Below are 19,448 nucleotides of genomic sequence, written 5' to 3'. Positions count from 1 at the left end.
ATCTAAACTGACAGGACGTCACAACTTAATTAAGGAATCTGGTCATCGTGATAAAGGATTAGCCTCTTTAGTGCAAAAAGTGTTCTGCCTTTCCATCCACTGAACCTCATAAATATACAAGTGATAGTAAGTATATCTGTGTTGACACTGTTAAATGTTCAGCTGTGTTGCATATATTAGAATAACAAGCTAGTTTTATTTATAACAAGAAAATGCAGATATTTCAGAACTCTGCTGAAATTATGGAAGAAGCACTGCTGAATACAGAATTTGGAGGTGGAAAGGATCACTTCTCAGCTACTATTTCATTTCTGTCTGCACTGTGGCTGTAGAAAGTTTATATTCCCCTAGGCATTCTCAATAGTTGATTTTCAAGTTATTAAAGTGTCATTTAAAATAACCACAGTATTTTCACTGTGTCCTTTGACTGCCTGTGCCATTGTCCTGTTTGTTATTTATTAAGTTCTTACTAATACTTGACCAAACTTTTCTTTTCTGCAACATGATATAATTACTTCTAATCCTAGCTTTCTCCATCTTGAATTTGACTGTAGAGTATACATGAGCCAGGATATACTACTGTATTTACTGACCTGTGACAAGATTTAGGGCAGGACTGGTAGAAAGCTGTTAATCAGCATCTTTTGTGTGTGTCGAAGAAGGGATCATGGATTCCAATTGTAATGTGCTGCAGCTTTCCAGATGCTGAGGCGCTTGGGAAGCGTGAAGAGGAAGCACAGATGTCTCAGCCAGAGAAATCCCCCTCCCTCCAGAGTCTTACCTGTTAAGAACTGCATTATCCCTGTTCAGCAAGAGGTGCTTGTAGCTCTGTTTTGCCTCCAGATTATCACATACCATAGGTGATGTCTGCCCTCTGTTCAAAGGTGTGATTGCAGCACATCAGGGGTACTCAGGCTAGCATGAGTCCGCTAATCTAGGAAGGCTTGGATAAAAAAACAGGAATAAGCCCCAAATTCAAGTTATCACTGTAGTGTAAGAGTTTCTAGAGATAGTTCTTCTTTTGACATCAGGTGGTTATTTTTAAGCACATAATTTGCTTTGAGGAAGAAGAAGGAGCTGTTCAAATATTTAAGGTAAAATATGTTGAAGTATTTTGCTGTATTAGTAGCACAGTTCTCACAAATGCTTTCAGAAAATACAGGAGTGCTGTCTTTCTACTGATAGCCCCAGAGCATGCATCATCATTTAGGATTTTTTTTTTTTTTCGACTGAAAAAGAACCAAATTCAGTTTCAAGCTATCATATTCTTCTTTACTGACTTAATTCAAGGCCACATTATCATTTGCTTTCAAGTAGTTCAGAAATAAGTTCTGGACAATCCTGGGTTTGCTTTTCTTTTTTCTCCATGCTGTCCTAGCATGTTTGGTGCTCAAATTACTTGGAAACACAATACACCCACTTGTCCCTTAGTTGTGGAAATAGTTCAGGATTCTCTTCAAATGAATTTGAAAACAATCCAGTATTTTAGTGATTGAAGTCTACGTAGTCTATAATGTAACTATCTTGGAACATGAATAACTTGTCAGGAACTGCAGAATAAAATCAAGCCATGCTTTTAGTGGAAAGAAGCAATGAATTTAGATAAAAGTAAATATTATAATGATGTTTGCTCACCATTTATTTCAAGGAGGCTGTCTTTATTCAAGACATGCAGGAAACTAATTTTGGGGGTTTTTTTGATACTGATATAGTACTTAATGATGAGGAACCTTCTAAAATATATTTGCCTCTCATTTATTGGGTGTTTATGAACTTTTAGTATTTTAATGACCATAATCCTCTGTGATACATTGTGGCTAAGTCCTTCTACATTATTTTACATTAGAAACTATCAGGATATTATTATTTACTAATTTTTAGTCACTGTTCTAGCACAAAGCCCAGATTCATCTCCTTTCCTAATGTTGGGGGTGCTGCCTTCCCTACTGACCTCAGTGAGGACCACTCGAGGAGTACGGCATTAATCAGAGTCAGAGACTAAGATCTGGAGTATTATGGGGTTTTCTCCATTGCCTCCACATGGAATAGAAATAAGGAGCGTAAAAGCCAAGGCTTTCTGCCTCCTTATGTCTGGACTCTAGGAGAGTTTATGGAGCAGCAGGATAAATACAGGACATAAAAAGCAGATCAGTTCTGCCTTTTGAGCTGGATTTTGTGGTTTTGCTCGATACCCTGCCATTCCCCCAAAAGTGGACACAGGTCTGTGACCCTGTGTGGGCTGCAGGTCATCAAGGCTCAGCATTTTCTCTCCTTCCAAGGTGTCAGCTTTGCCATCATCTCACTTTTCTAGAAAAAAAGATTCAGTACAACAAAAAAAAGTAGTTTTTTCCCTGAAAAGTGATTTTAACCAACTCTGTTCTCCATTTGACCAGAGTTATTCCCAGAGCATATGCTAACTTTATCATGCACTGTAATAAAAGTCCCATGAATTCCCTGTATTCTTAGAGAGGTTAAATAGCTATTACAATAGACTTTTTCCATCTATTAGTCCATGACTTCTTACCAGACAGATATCAGAGATACTGTAAACTGGGAATAGCTTGGCATCTGATGTTAATTATTGAAATACAAGGCATGGCAAGTCAAGGATAACCCCAAAATACACAACTAATTTGCTTTTTATCTTGAAAATGGCACAAATGACATACCAGTAATTTTTTCTGACCTAAGTTTTAGAAGTGTAAAGATCACAAAAACTTTGTATTGCCTGTATTACAGTTTTTACATCTTCACATTGTATTTATCACTACATCTTCATGAGATCTTACCTAAACTAATATAGGCTGTTAGAGATCACTGTTGCCAGATTGTCATCTTTCATGTTTTATGGCTAAGTAATATGTCAAGTGGTGTTATGATCAATATTGTGTTCAGAGGACATTTCGGGCTAAAGAGCAATACTGTTAAAGTTTGTGTCTTACATGAGCACCGGACTGGTATTCAAGGTTTTTTATCCTATTCTGGCATGGGTTTGCTGAATGACCATGAACATGTTGCTTCACTTTTCTATGCCTCTGTTTCCCCAGCTGTAAAAGGTGGATAATTGTGTTTGGATGAATTTGTGAAGTTCTTTGAGGCAGACTGCTTGTGATGTTTCCTAACAAAAGCATCCCAGTAGGAAATTTTAATTAGCACTATTTCCCATTAAAGTGTACTAAACAAATACGTAAGAACTCCGTTAGTAGCCGTCACAACTCAAACAAAGTGTCTGTTAGCAGCCTGATGTGTGCTCCTGACTTCTCATGTTATCTTGGGCATTCTGGATACTCAATTCATTCTCCAGTGATTCAGCTGAAGTCCTAGCTTGGCAGCTCACATCAGCTTACATACTGGTTTCACAAATATAAAACAAAATTTTAATAATTTTTGGGCACCAGAGCCTCCCAAATGGGGTACAATACATCTAGTATATCTGTTCTCATGTGCTGCATATAGCATTTGATGCACTCTGCCAATACAGAAGTTTCAAACTCCACAAGCTCATTAAAAGTTGATTGATCCTCTGCATAAAATCACTACATAATTCCCTTGTAGAAGAATTATGATTATAGACTCAATTGCATTCTGGATGGTGATTTCAAATGGGCAGTAGATGGAGTAAATGGGTAAAGTTAAGTAATAGATAATGAACAAAAAAATTAGGCATCCTCAGTGTTTCAGTGGTTATAATTGGAGGCTGCACAATTTTATGTGGAGTTGTACAGTGGATTAGAGCAAATAAAGCTCGGAAAGATCATAACCTTTTTGTCTTTCCTTGCTAATTTTAGATTTGATCTACAAAATAGAGCTTGCTGGCGGACTGGGAGCCATCCTTCTTCTGCTTATTTTGCTCGTGACCATCTATAAGTGCTACAACATAGAGTTAATGCTGTTCTACAGACAGAACTTTGGAGGAGACGAAGCAGCTGATGGTAAGCAGTTGCTCAGGAAACTCAATATATGCTATGGATATATTTCAAAGACCCAAAGTGATGAAACTTCTAGGCTGAAATGAATCCCAAAAGATACCTGCTGCCTGTTTAAGTTCAAACTACTAGGCACCCAACAATATAAAGCCCTAGGACTTTCTCCCAGATCCCCCTGAAATCCATGAGTCTTTTCACTGAAATGTCACCGGGCCATGCCACAAGCAAATGGCAGTCAGAAGAATTGTTCATGAGTCTTGTAGAAGCTTGAATGTCATTTGTGAACCAATTCCTCAGGAGAACTCTTCATGTTCATGTGTCCCAGTGCTGCATATGCCCAGGATCACTTCTCCTGAGATCCATGCTGTATGTGGGCAGCCCCTTCACCAGGTATTTTTCATTAAACATTTCCACTGAACTGTCTTCAGGCTGCCAGATAACTTCAGTAACTAGTGAGAGGCGATTGTTATTGAGGCTAACTAGTTACCTCAGTTAATTGGGAGACTGTAAACAACTTAGTGGAAATGTACAGCTTGTCTGGAGAGTATATTTAGGAATAAACTAGGTTGTTTTTCAGTGTTCTTCCCCCCACTTCCCTCTCACTAGCACTTATTCTGTTTGGTGCCTGAAGCTAAACATGTATTTTTAAATTGAAGCTTTAATTCTCCTGAATATAGAACATTTCTGCTCCTATGAAGCTGGAGTAAACCCTGGTAAACTAAATCCAAGTGCTTTAAATCCTATTATTATATTCTTAACACTTCTATTATAGCATAATTAATATGCTCTTAATATGCATTTAACTAGTATCTGTAAAAGATCTGAAGTACAGTATTCAAGTACAGGTACTTTTCATAGCCCACTGCAGCACTTATGAGTCATGTAGGCAGTCTGGAATGGTATATCTAGAAACAATAATGTGTTTGAAAAAAAGGGCAGGAAACACATTACCCCTATTGTACCAAAGCAATGTGCAGTTGCACAGACATGTTACTTTCTGCAGTCAGCATTACTGTTATCAAAATAATACATGTTTCTGTTTTAACACTGGATAGACGTGGTGTGAAAATGTTTCACTACAGTGAAATCCACAGAAGTTTTGGGGAAGGGGTGGAGTGACATCCAGGGGATTTTAGAATGTGGAATGATAAATAGCAGGAATAGAGGTAGAAAACTTCCTCTTTCTCAATCTTCATGTGTAAGTGGGAAAACCTAAAATTATGCTTTTTTCATACTGTACAACACTGTACAGTATTTATAGTGATACCTAGGAGAAAGTGAAGGGTGAGATTATGTGTCTAACACCTTGGGATTATATGAACATAACATCCCTGGTTCACACCAACAAAAAGTGACCCGAAGCGGTAACTTTTCCGGATTGCTTCGATTCATTTATCTCATGTTTTCAGTGTGAAGCTGCTGCATTTTTAGTCATGTAACTTCCTTAGTTCAATCACTTTTTAATTTATGAAACAGTATTATTTTCTAGTTGTTTAGAGGAAGCCCCATGAGAACATAGGGGATTTTGCGTGCATGTTAATTCTGAAAACAACCTTTTATTTTTCCAGTGCATGATTTAAGAACTATTGCAGCTTTGTGTCTCATTCTGATCCTGCAGAATAAAAGATGGAGGCAGAATGTTACTGAAGTCAAAGCATATATGGGGATGTTTCTTTCTACTTATGTAGGCTATAGTGGGAACATACAGAGCTCCCATGAGCGGTCAGCTGTATCAATGCAATTGCAGGGTCATTTTCTATTTATACATGTATTTCTTTAAAATGGAAGATTTGGAACTCAACAGATTTGCTTTGTTCCTGTTTCTAAAAATAACCTGTATAAGCAATGTTGGATGCATTCACTTCCTGTGTGGTGCATAGCATTGTTTTTAGAGAAAATGATACTGAGGATTAAGGGAAGCCATTTAGAAAACGGCTCCAAACAGTGCTGCATCCAGAGCACACAGAGCAAGCAGTGGGCAAGCATGGATAGGTCCTTCTGCTATGTCCTGTGTATGTGCAGCTTGTGAAGAGGCTGTGGAGATGTAACACAAGCGTACAGACTCACAGGAGCCTGCAGGAACTGGTTCTGTCTACGTCTTGCTTACTTGTGTTGTGAATAGAGGTGACTGGAGAGGACAGTTGTACCCGCAGAGCTGGAAGGGGCAGGAAGCTCGGGGACTGCTTGCACACAATCCGTGCATGGCTTTCAGGCTGCTTTATAGCCAGGCATGTCAGTGCTCTGGGGTTTGCTTTGCTGCCTTTGCAGAGCTCTCAAATGTTTGCAGGGATGTTTGCCTCCCGGATCACTTGGTGGCTGGCTTCTCTTAAAGGATTTTGGCAGGCTTCATTACGGACAGTGTAGCAGGTTTTGGACAGGCTTCCAAAGCCAACTGGCCTTTATTTCTTTGCTGTTTGTTCTTCTGTCATCTTTCCATCAGTAACTACTATTTTTGTATGCTGTTGATTTCAGAGAAGTATCAGCAAGCCAGGTGGACATCCTCCCATACAGCTATGGTGAAACTAGGCAAATTGCCTTTTACAGTTGTATAATTATTCACATGCTTTGTCTGCAGCTCTGACCCTCATGGGTCTGGCTATGTGTCAAGAATTATGAGAAAGTAACCATCATTTCAAGGTCATCAAGGAATGTATAAGCTATTTTTTCTTTTTATCAGAATATATTGATGATTCTTAACTGCTTTAATCATCTTTCATGTGCGCTATTCTTTATGGATAATTGGTACTCAGCAATCTTCCATTCATGCAGTTTTGTCCTCACAACATTAACTATTTGATTTTTCGTTTTCTGTAAATAATGGCAGCTGTGCTCTTCCCTGGAGACTGAATTACTGAAGGTTGACTTTTTCAATATATTATTTTCCATTACTGCAGAGGAATAGCAAAGAGAAATGGCACTAAGGCAGTCTGATCCCAGCGTGGATCCCAAGCATGATAGTGGTGCCACACAGTGTTCCTGGCACAGTGGCCAGCTCTTAGCTCCGTGTTTCAGATGCAGAGAGCTGGAGACAAGCCCCAGCACTGTGCAGGAGGAGGAGGAGGAGGAGGTGTGTTGTCCTTTCTAGCCAAACCACTGTGTTGCAGCCCCGCTGTCCTCATGTGGCTTTGCCTGTGTCCCCTCTGTCACCCTCTGCCTGCCTCCACCTTTTGATGAGGCTTTTCCTCCACCCCTGAGCTACAAGCAGAATGGAGGGACAAGTCTGCCCCTGCGCCCCGTTTGCTCTTGGAGTTACTTCTCTCTCATACTGTGAGCCCCAAGTATTTAAAATGTTCTGGATCAAGTGACCTCTAAAATTATGATACTGGTTTTAAAAACAACAAGATTTTCTGAAAAAATGCTTTGTACTGGTTGCATTTGTCATTGTTTTCTGCATAATCAGTATTCACTGGAGTCAAGTCATGTGTTTTCTCACAACTATTTGTGCAAGTTTTCTTTGCTCAAAACTTTCCAAACTTTTGAGCCTCAAAAACTTCTCCAAGCTCAAAACTTTCACAGAATCATAGCACTCCTGAGGTATAGGAGTTGAAAGATTTCCATCAGCAATATGTACAGGATTAAAATAAAAAGTTCCAGCTTTAGATTTGTATCGGAATTTTGCCCATGGTCTTTTCAGATGAAGCAGAGTTATTAACTAGCTCAACATGCAGAAGAAAACTGAAAGGATATCCTTTGCCTGGATCTGAAATGTTTCTCTGTGGAAGCCAGATTTTATGTTCCTGTGAAAAGCTCCCATTTTGTTGGGAAATGCTTGATCATTTCAAGGAATAATATGATTTCCTAGTACTTTCCTGTAGTCTTTATAGTGCTCTTGCAAACAGAAGGCTGAACATGAATTTGTTTTCTTACAGACAACAAGGAATATGATGCTTATCTTTCATACACCAAAGTGGATCCTGATGCATTAGATTGTGATAATAATGAAGAGGAGCAGTTTGCACTTGAAATTCTGCCGGATGTTCTAGAAAAGCACTATGGATATAAACTCTTCATTCCAGATAGGGACCTGATCCCTAGTGGAAGTAAGTATTTCTGACCTTTCAGTTTTAGTTCTCTCTGATGTGTCTTTCTGAAGTGGTTGTAAGGATTGGAAAAGTTTCCTCAGTACTGCAAATTTGAGCTCTAGGTTAGAGCTTGTTCCTGCACCACTGAAATCAGAGGAAACCACCATTGATTTTAGTGGAGGTAGGAGCTGGACCTTCCTACAGGGAAGGCTGCAGCGCTGCAAGCAATACTGTAGTCCAAAATCTCTACATCAGACAAAGGTAGCTAAGCAGGAAACTTCCAAAAAAAAGATGTTGTAGTCTCTGTTTTATCACTGAAAATGGGATTATTATTTTTTTCCAGTAATTGTTTGTCTACAGCAGCTTTACAAGTAAAAATCATCTTTCCCATTGTCTTTTGGGTTTTTTCCTAACTTTGAAGTCTCATAAATAGCTACAGTAGTTTTCCAGTTAATGGTATAGGTGCATTTTTTCCATTAGAGTTTTGACCAAGTGTTGCACTTCTGAGCAGTGTTGTTACTGTGTAAGTAATACTAATTCTGCAGAGGACTATGTACAGCCCAGTGATCCGATCCTGTTTTCCATACTGACAGTGAAATACAGTTGTCCACTTCAAATCAGCTTTGCTACCATGTCTGAAGATTCAGCAGCACCTTTGGACGTCTGTACCAACAGTTAATGCCCTCCTAGCTGTAGTTATGGCATCTCTTCTTCCAGATTAATTTCTGGACAAGTCAAAAAAGACCATGAATCATAGGCATCATGTTGATGAATTTTTAATGCACAGTATGTTTGCTTTAATACCACATTTATTTGAAATGCTACCCATGTGAGAAATAAGCTTTTAAAATTAATCCTGTCTGCAAATCACTTCCATGAAAAATATTAGAAGAGAATGTGAACTTCTCTCTGTATATGCTACTGTATAGGAAATATGAACAAGAAAACAAAGCAATGGCTGTGCTGGAGCAGATGTCCCCAAACATGAAACAGCTAGAACATGGCTGCATTAGCAACTTGCCTGCCAAAAGTCTTGAAACTGCTGCCTTGCTGCTGCCAAACCCCAGTGCCTGCCCCAGAAGTTGGAGCCTGCTTCTCTGACATTTGAGGGAGCTGGAAACAGAGCTCTGAATCCTGTACCACTGAGAAAGAGGAGTCAGAGATCGTGCAAAGTCCCATGTTGTGACTTGAATTTATCATGTGCATTTGCAGCTCCTAGATTAGAGCTGCTTCCCTTACTCCTTTTGCCCTACCCCTGCAAGGTGTGAGTTTTACTCCCTTAGTGACATGTTTCAGAAAGGGGACTTGGCTCATAGCCTTCTTATTTCTGACAGTACAAGCAGATACTACTGAATTTTTAGATATTATTAAGAGAAAATACATCTTTTTGTGTTAAAAATGACAGAACTGTTGTAAATAGTTGTTTCATATCCAACAGTATAGCAGAGTTATACATAGCTATTATACAAGTGAATTAAAGAGTTTAAAGCTAGCCCTTCAATGATAACTATACTGAAGCACAGATTAATCTGAAATGAGATTCTTCTTTCCAACTGCTGTACCAGCCAGCATGGTTTTTTATTTTTGTCTATTTTTGTCAGTCAAACACTCAGCAAATACTTGTCATCACTTTGGGTATTCATTAAACCTCTCCTGAAAATGTAGGGTACCTGAAAATGTCAGTTCTCATTTATGAACATTCACAAATTTAATACCTCTTTTTTCCTCTCAAACTCACTTCTTCAGTGTTATGAAAGGGCCTGATTCTAACACATGGAGATTCAAGAATGCTTAATCAGACATAATGACAATGCAGAATAAAATGTGGTACTGAAACGAGTGCGATTTGCATGCTTTAGCTTTGAAAAAGATATGGGGGAAGGCACTTTATTTTGAGGGGGCAAGAGGGAGGGAGAGGTGATGGGGAAAGAGGGAAGACTCAGACTCCTGTATTTGTAAGCTCTCTGTGTGCGCTGGAGAAGTGGAATGTGGCTGTGTTCTGCCTAACGCTCACCAGTCTTACAAGGACTTGCAGTGCTTAGTGAAGAGAGCAGTGTGTGACGTGGTACGGACCTGCTAGAAACTTCAGAGGTAAACAAAACATATTTTAGAGTGACTCCCTCAAAAAGCGGCAGATAAGACAAAATATATAGTTCTTCTGGGTAGATTTCTATAGAAAAATGGGGGCTCGATCACAGTTGTCTTTTTTTATTTTAGGAAATAACCTCTTCTCACATGTACTGCATTTCCTCGTCTTTTGGTGTAAATGACTTTCAGTGTAATGTAATGCTTTTCCACTCTCCGTTCTGATGTGTTTCCTTCTATATCTTGTGTACTTAAATGTGTGTCATCCCACTAGCACAGCAAATAAGGTGTGCTTTGTAAGGCTGATTGTTTCATATAATCTCTGCAATTTTAAGGTGCTGCCACAGGAGGGTGTGCATTATTACACTTCTTTCCTGGCATGAGGCAATACGTAACAGCTGCTACTTGGATTGGAGAGCAAGCAAAAAATAGATTTGTTAAAGAGTATTTCATTAACTTTCTTGCACACTTCTCTGAACAAACTAAAAAGCTGACTTCAGAAAAACTCAGGGACGAGTTTGATTATGTTTTTGTCCAGCTGGTTCATCTCTAACCTCTGGGAAAAAGCTCTGATAGGCTCTGCATGTCCCTGTGCAGCTGAGGGAGAGATTACAGCCAATGTGCCTTAGCTGGGCCACGCACACCCGGCAGCGAGTTCCTTCACACCGCACACCCGAGCTCTGCGTTTCGGCTCTGCGCTGAGGACCCTCTGTTTCAGGGATGCCCATGGAGCGACTGTTGCTGTCCCTGGGAGGACAGAGGTGATGGCTGTGGGGACTGAGGCCACTTCTTCACTGTTGGGGAGCAGATCCCTGGCATCCAGAGTTCAGGTCAGATGGGGCTGAGTCATGTTTTGCAGGAGGTGTTGGTTTCTGTGCCCTGCCAGGATACAAATCTTTGATCTCAGTGGAGCATTTTGTCCTAGTGGGAGGACCACTGTGACTGATGCCAAGGGCCTCAGTGCTGCCCCACACACAGTGACCAGCAAGGATCTTTGCGATGACTCTTGGTGCTGCCTGAGAGCAGCACAGATGGACCCAGCTCCCCACCCTGCTGAGGTGGAAAAGGGACTCAAGCAACCACGGCTTCCCTGCTCTTGCTCATACAGAAGCCCACGTGGCCATGCAGGCTGGAAGATGAGAGGGGCGACACGACATCCAATGTGCTGTGTAAGCAAGACCAAGTTTGTTACCCAGGATTTGAGTTGCATGTTATAGGAAGTACTATAGCAGCTATTCTTTCTTAAAGAATATTCTTTGGTCTTAACAGAGTGAGTGTTCTTCATTCTGTCAAAGCTGACAGCACATACACCTTTCTGCCTAGGTAACTAAGGGATAATTGAACATGTTAGCCTGTATAAGGAGACTGTGAGCTCCTAAGATACAGTGCAATTGTTACTAAAGTTTCTTAGCAGTTATCATTTTTTCCCACCCTATTAGTTTTCAGGGTTTTTTAACAAACCCTTTCCCACAGCAAACATTCTCAAGCCCTGTGAGCTTTTTAATTCAGTGTTAGGAGACCTGAGGAGACTGAATAGTTGGAGGGAAAAATAGGAATAGTTATGTTTTTACTTGAGCCATTTTCTGTCTTGCTAAGGATGATGGGTCTACAGAGAGCAAGATCTATTTGCACTTGACTCTTTTAAAATTGGGATTACATCAGAGGAAGATATTTTCTCACATGGTTTCTGCACATTATTTTAAACCCTGAAAGTGAAGAGGTCAAAACTGTCAAGTTGGATTTTTAATACCAGCAATACAAATCTGTTAGAGCATCATCTAGTTGCTCTCTAAGCATATGTGTATTTGATCTTGACAGGATCGAAAAAACACCAACAATTCACTCCAGCTCTGCCCAGGGTATAGAGATCAGGCACTGAAAAGAACAATGGTGATAGAATAAAAATCTTTGCTTTTTCCTGAAAAACGAGAGGTTGCCAGCACAACAGGGGAGTGCCTAAGGCATGTGATAAAAAGCACCCAACAGTCAGTATTGTAGTTCGGGCACTTTGTAGTTTTGTCTGCCCATCTGTGTGGTTTTTTGCCTGGTGAATCCTGGGTTCCTGGATGAAGAAAGCCCAGATGGACTGCGTGCCTGGCGTTCCCAAGGAGCCTTAATTAGGTATGGGACACCATTTATGTGGAATGGGAACAGAGTACCCAGCTCCAAAAAATCCTTTCAGAAGTCCCTGGTTGTCTACTCTGTATGAATCTTAGATTTAATGCCAGGCATGGGATTCAGACAAATAACAGTTGAAAGTGGAAGAAATATGAACAAAAGCCAGAAAGGCTGGCTACCCTGTAACAGCACACTGAAGGCCACCAGGGTGGTCAGGGAGCTGGAGTACACAGTGTAAGAGGAAAGCCCAAAAGTACTGTATTTCTTGAAGAAAAGGCCAGCAAATACAAAGCCAAAGAGGAATCTTATTGTTGTCTTTCTAGTGGAAAGCAAAAAGATGGAGACAGACTCTTCTCAGAGGTGCACAGTTGTTGAGCAAGAGGCCACAGGTGCAAGTTGCAACACTGAAAATTCCATTTAAACATTTGGAAAATTTTCCTCACCATGAGAGTGATCAGACACTGGAACAGAACCCAGAGACACTGAGAAGAAACCTCCAACCTTGAAGGTCTTCAAAACTGTACTGGACAAAGCCCTGAGCAATCTTAGCTGGTCCTGCCTCAGTCAGGGTATTGACTTGGAGACCTCCAGAGCCCCCTTCTACCCTGTATCTTTGATTCTAAATATCCAGAATTTTGATCCCAACATCTACCACCAAAACAATTTCACCAAAAACACCCATTTCAGACACTTCACTCTGCAGGGAGACATCCCCAGAGCTGCCATCTTCTCCTTCTCCTTAATCCCTCCTTCCTTTGCCATGTCACATACAGAAAGTCTGACAATGGCTAAGGGAGTGGTATACTGGGAGGGCAGTGTGTCATGCTGATCTCCATTATTTGTTTCTTTATGTTGAACTCATTGGCTGTCCCTTAGCTTATACTGGGATTGGGCGCTCTCTGGGGAGGGGCTATCACTCCACTCTGTGCTTCAGCAGTTCCAGCTGCATTGCTGTTCTGCTCCGAGCTAGCAGAAGCAACAGATATTTAATAAATAGGAAAAGCAAGACATGCAATCATTTTTTGTTATAATCAAGTAATCAGAGTTTGGTTTGGGAACTATTCAGTTAGGAAACCAGGACTGATTTATTCTTCTATAAATAACTTTCTCAAGTGATAGTCACATTGCCAAACGCAGAAAAGCTGGTTATTTTCAGAGCGCCAGAAAGCAGCCCGTATGGGATTGTTGGTAGGTACTCTTTGGTTCTTGTGGTGCTGCGGACCATGCTTCCCAAAAATAACTGTCGGACTTTATATGATTTCTGGTGTTCTTTCCCTCTCCCTTAACTGCTTCTGCAAATCATCTGAATCCGGTTAGTCAGTCATTTCACTGTGTAAGCAACTCTGTGTCCATGCTCTTCATTCATTTCCTTGCTCTTAGTCTGCTTGTGTATTAGACTGTCTGGGTTTCCTTCCAGCCTGTGGTTAGCATAGCTCATTCAAGATTCAGTAGGCAGTTATGCATGATTTAATTGCAGATGGGATGCATGTCCTGGACTTCTTCAGTGCTTCAAACTACAGTTCAGCATCGTTACGTGTTGACAATGCTTGGTGAGCACATATTTGCTGTCAGGTGATGGGTCTTCATTGCTAAAGGGCAACCATGCAAAAACTGTGTGTTTATGGGTCTAAAAGTTCTCGCTGTCCATACCTCCTTGGGCATTGCATTGGACATGATGCAAGTAAGTTACTGATAGAGCTACTCATAATTCTAATTTTTTTGACCTATGGGAAATGCAAACGTTTTGAAAACAGTTTTTGTGCCATATTGCAAAATGGTGTTTCAAGGGGGGGAAAAAGGGTCAAAATAGAAAATGTTCTTTTTCAATAAAATCAAGTGGGTTAATTCTAACGTTGACATTTTATTTTTACATTCTAGTTTATGATAAAATACAATCTTTGGGAAATAAAAATTAATAATTCCATACCAATTTTGTCCAGACAATTTTTTTTCTCCCCTCACAATGAAATGTCATTGAAGTTGACACCTCCTGCAGCAAAAGTGAAGTTTCAGCAAAATGATACTTATCTGATGGAAATATGTTGGTCTGGAATCTTACAGTTGATCCTAGTTGGTGATGTCATTCCTGAAATCCCTGCTCAGTTTTTTTCTTGAAACAGAGCCATTGCCTGACAATACTTCTTAGCTCACTGGAAAGGTGGAACAACCCTTTCTCCATCCTACATTGCAATATAGATTGCTTGGATTTAATACCTTCCAATGGACTGAACACTTAAGACAGACAACGGAACCTGCACTATTTTAAGCAGTCTCACATTCTGAAGTGAAAGGAGAGGCGGTGATTTAGCAACTCATAGGTTGCATAAGTCTATCTGGTACCACTGGAAAAAATAAAGCTTGAGTTTCCACAGACAGGAATCTGTCCCCCCATCCTTTTCCCCAGAGAAATGTTTCAGTTGTACACGCTGGACATACTGTAGAGTGCACCCAATGGAACCACATGCTCCAGGGAAGTTGTCACCTACCTTTAGTAGTAGTCCCAAACTGAAGTTATTGGGAGTACTAAGTACTTCTGGACCAGATGGCTGGAAAATGTGTTTGCCATTTCATTTGGGTTTCCAGTTTCCTGTAATACAGTGCATTTTATCCTCAGTGCACCAACAGACCCCCTGTACAGTGGCCATGTCTATCAGTGAACCAGCTGCAAACTTGGAATTTGAAGGAGCACGTAGCTGTCATTTGTGAAGGTGTCTGTTTAGTCATCTGTAGAAGGAGCTCTAACTTGTTGCAATATCCAGTAAGGTGGGCATGCCAAAGTATGGGAGAGGCACAGAGGGGAGAAGTATCTATCTGAGAAAATAGGGAATTTTTCCTGTCTTCTTCCCACCTCGTTCCCTGTTTGACTAAAGCAAAGTCTGGTGAGTTTTTGATTGAGATGGTATAATGGATTATTGCTGGGTTATTGCTATTGAAATTATTGCCTCTGAAGAGATGAAAGTGGAGTGATTTTTCATTTGTTTTGTTGGTTTTGGGTTGTTTTTTTTTTAACTGGATGCACATAGGTTATGCACGGCTGTGCTTAGCACTAGCCTGGATATGTGGTACTGACCAGTATTGTGTCCAGCAGAGAATTGTCTTGTACATAGCAGTGCTCTGAGTTGTTTGAAGGAGGAATGAATATTTCTCAGGAAAGATGCATGATAGTTTGTTGTTTTACTGTATCTTGCAGATTCAACCTCTAATGATGAAGCTTCCCACCTAAATTCTTTCTTTTTGGGAGCAGAAAGAAAGGAAGAAAATGAAGAGTCTGAGCTGTTGATACATTGGGATAATCTCTTTCCATTGTATTGAACATTTCTACCTTTCCTTAAGTTTTGTTTCACCAGTTCTGCTTATCATTTTCTCATTGTTGCTGATTCTCTCCCCTCTTCGTTGCCTCTCCCATGGATTTTAATGTTGAATTTTTTTCATTAATGAGTAACTATTTTACACAGAGCAATGTGGGGGTTTTCCTCATAAAATACTTTAAGGAAAAAAAAAAACCTGTAAATGCTGCATGATTAAAGAGTCATAAAACATTAACTAAAAGTCAGGATTGTTGCATAGACATTTGTAATGTATGTGTATGTCTTAAATTTTTGTGTGTCTGTGGGATGTTTGCAATTGCCTCTTTTTTCCATTTGTGAAAGAAATTATTCTTGCTGCTAAGTGGTGAAATAAAACACTGGTAAAGGCAGATTTGATGCTAACTATGCCTTCAGTCTCATGAAAATAAGCTATTTTAGAATGTTCCTGTTGGCCTATTTTGTAGCTATTTACTGGAAGTGGTGTGAATAAGCATGCTGTGGTACGGTGCCTGGGACTATAAAAATGAGTCTTGCAGTAACAGATGTTGATTAATGATGTTATTTGTAATTGTTGTTCCTACTAGAGGGCAGTGTGTGTAAGAGAGGCCCTGCCCTGTGCTGAGTAAAGATCTGTTCTGTGCAGCTCTTGTGTCCAAGTCTTCATTTATAATACATGCTTCTCCTCTGTTGTCAGGCGGCACATTCTGAGTAGCATGGTCAAGAGGTTCATGTAGTTTAAAAAAAATAAATTGTATCCTGTCTCTAAGCTTGCAACCGTAATGCTATGCAATCAATGAACACTTTTCTGACCTTAGTGTTTTTTTTCCAAGTGATTTCATTTTTCTGGTCTTGACCCAAAACCCATTGAAATTTGTTGGGAGTCTGTTCATTTGAATGGGTTTTGGATCAGGTCTGTAAGTAGATCTCTTTCCCATCCTGTTCCATGTCAGACCAGTGTAATTGGCTTCTCTTCCCTACCATCCCTGGGACAAGTGAAACTCAGGGATCCAAGTCCAACTTCAAGAATATTTTGTAGTTCAGTAAGCTGACGTCATGGAGCTAATGATGGGGCTGGCATTTCTGCTTACACCGATCGTTTGCAACTACTTGGCATGCATGAATAAAAGAATACTATCTTCTTTGTCACTGATGTCTCAACAAATAAACGCCTCCAATATGTTTAAATTTTCCACTTGTTCCTGTCACTTCTGAAGTTTCTGTTAATACCTTGGGGTACATAGAAGCACAGGTTTATGATATTAAAGCAGACCATTGGGCCACAAAGAATGTTACTGTGCTTTTGTGGTCAGTACCTAAAGAAGAAAGAGCTACCATGATGCTTCTATGCAATAGCACGAGTTCTGCATGTGGTGAGGGTTGATTTGGTTTTGAGCTCTTGCAAGTTACAGTTCATACACCCTGCAGCACCCTCATGTCCTTGCATCTGAAACACAAGAACTGCTTCCCAGAGTGTGCTTCCCTCAATGCAATGTTTATCATAATCAGCGTTAATGTTAAAATTTACACAAGCTTTACACTGATTTTGACCTATATTTTTTCAGTAAGTGGACTGTGTATTTTTAGTCACTAATGCATCTACACAGTGAGGATATTATGTACATGTCTTTCTGTTGAGATGAATGGAGAAAAACAGTAAAGGATGGAGGGTATTATTAAGGAGTTTTCTACATGTACTCCATAAATAGAAATATGTTGTGGTACACAATTCTGGTTTTGTTGAAGTATACTGTGAAATGCCCCTTCTCTTAAATGGTGTGGATCAGTAAGCTGTAGGATTTTGTTATACTTGATTTGAAGCCTGATGTTTTGATACAATAGACTTCTTCATTCTTTACTCTTTCTCTCTTTCTATAATTTGTAGCCTACATTGAAGATCTCACAAGATGTGTTGAACAAAGCAGAAGACTCATTATCGTGTTAACTCCAGACTATGTTCTCAGGAGAGGATGGAGTATTTTTGAGATGGAAAACAGACTCCATAACATGCTAGTCAGTGGAGAAATCAAAGTTATTTTGATTGAGTGTACTGAATTAAAAGGGAAAGTGAATTATCACGAAGTGGAATCTTTAAAGCACACCATCAAACTTCTCTCAGTGGTCAAGTGGAAAGGACCAAAGAGCAGCAAACTGAATTCTAAGTTTTGGAAGCGCCTAGTCTTTGAAATGCCAGGGAAGAAAAAGGAGGTGGTGTCTCGCCATCAGGTCCTGGATTCTGCAGAGCAGGGCCTTTTTGGAGACCTCCAGACTGTACCTTCTCTTGCCGTCACAGGCACTTCTGCCACGTTGGTAGAATCGCGGGCTGATTTAACTGATTACCATCAAGCAGACTCTGTGCAAATGAGACATTATTGCAGAGGATATGAATACGATGTGGCAGCAGCGACATTGCCAATAGCTTCCATAAGCAACCATCACACATACTGTAACATACCTTTGACACTACTGAATGGACAGCTACCTCTTAACAATACCGTGAAGGATCCCCAGGAGTTTCACAGGAACAACCCGTTGCTGCCTTTATCAGCAAAGGAGCTTAGCTTCACCAGTGATATTTGGTAGTGAAGATCAAGACTCTTGAGATGCTTCATGACCACCATGAAGACACGTTTTTAAAGAACTTTACCCTGACCCCATGGGGTGAGAAAACATATTTGAAGCAGCGGCACACTTGTTTGCTTTTCTACTTGAACTTTTTTGTTTACATTTACAAATTATTGACAAAGGGGGCATTCTTTTGTAACTCAGTAATGTCCTTCCTGTCTTTTAATGTACAGTTTTATTGTTTCTTTAAAAAGGAGGGGGGATGGAAAAAACAACCTGTTATTTTACAGTAGGTTTACAATCTGGGATGGATAAAAGGTCACTGTATATGATCTCCAACATCCATACATATTTAAGTAATAGTATTTGAAATACACAGAAGTCGTTGGGTTTTTCGTATAGACTTCAGTAGAGTTTGAAATTCTAATTGTGCTATGGAAATGATTTATCTCCCGCACAGACCACAAGGGGTGAATCATTCTCAAAAGGAAGGAGGAGGAAACCTTCCCAGTAACATTGTCTCGCAAGTACATTTTAGAAGATGACCAGCTGAAACAATGCAGATGAAGCTTTATCAATAAAGAGCATAGTAACAGTTACTGCAGAATAAATCACCTGCTCACATCGGCATCTCTTCATTTTATTATTGAGGCATGTATTCCTAGTCAGTGGTTAGCAATGTGGTTGTATTAAACAACTTACTAGAATATCGGAAGATGTTTAGGAGGATTTTAAACAATTTTTCTGTTGATTATAGATTATTTCATAATTTTTTGCGGATTTTTAATGACTTTTTTAAACAGTTTAAGCATAAATTTATCTGTCAGTCAGTTCATTAATTTGAAATTTCTTAAGATCTCGAGCTCTTTTAAGATTTGTAGTAAAGGCAATGTCATTTTACATAGGATTTTTTTTTTCCAAAACCAATAGTTACAATTTGAAATTAACCTTTTTGTGAGAACATCAGCAATAGAAAATAATTACTACAGCAATATTCAGAGATTAAGTGCTAAATTATTCAGGTTTACTAGTAGTCTGACTTCAATTGCAGTGATAATTACCTGAGACAGTTCTCTCTGTTTATCTACCTGTCAATTTATGTACCTTTTAAATATGGCTGAAGCAGGAATATTTCTTCTCTCTGTGCAACTAGTGAAAAGTGATATTGTTAAGCAGCTGGTAAGGTCTTGCATTTCTCACTTATGTGAGTGATCCCATCATTCAAATAGGATACTGTCATTTATCTTTCATGGAAGGCATTCTTGCTGCTTGTGGATGAGAAGTGTTATACAGGTACTCAGCATCAGGCATTAGTACTCAGCAAGCCAAGTTTTCTCTGGACCAGTATGTTTCATGGAGATTTCAATACTCAATTGATTAAGGGTTGCAGAGTCAGACCATGGAGACAAAAGTATTCAAGGAAAAAG

General features: G+C 39.8%; 1 protein-coding gene across 2 annotated transcripts in view; it reads left to right on the top strand.

Annotated features, from left to right (window-relative positions):
* IL1RAPL2 (interleukin 1 receptor accessory protein like 2) overlaps positions 1 to 18,956 on the top strand; it is a 392,967-nt gene extending 374,011 nt beyond the window's left edge. Inside the window, exons 9-11 of one of the 2 annotated variants that reach the window (XM_074834975.1) lie at positions 3,789 to 3,932; positions 7,796 to 7,966; positions 17,342 to 18,956. In XM_074834975.1, the coding sequence (XP_074691076.1) occupies positions 3,789 to 3,932; positions 7,796 to 7,966; positions 17,342 to 18,039 (1,013 nt within the window). In that variant the 3' untranslated portion in view covers positions 18,040 to 18,956. The remainder of the gene's footprint in view (positions 1 to 3,788; positions 3,933 to 7,795; positions 7,967 to 17,341) is intronic. The other variant, XM_074834976.1, reaches the window with a different exon arrangement.
* Positions 18,957 to 19,448: the final 492 nt, after the last annotated feature.

This window comes from Strix aluco, chromosome 10 (genome assembly GCF_031877795.1).
Source record: "Strix aluco isolate bStrAlu1 chromosome 10, bStrAlu1.hap1, whole genome shotgun sequence".
NCBI classification, from domain to species: domain Eukaryota; kingdom Metazoa; phylum Chordata; class Aves; order Strigiformes; family Strigidae; genus Strix; species Strix aluco.
Note: the sequence above shows the minus strand (reverse complement) of the source record. Positions and strands in the feature narration are given on the sequence as shown.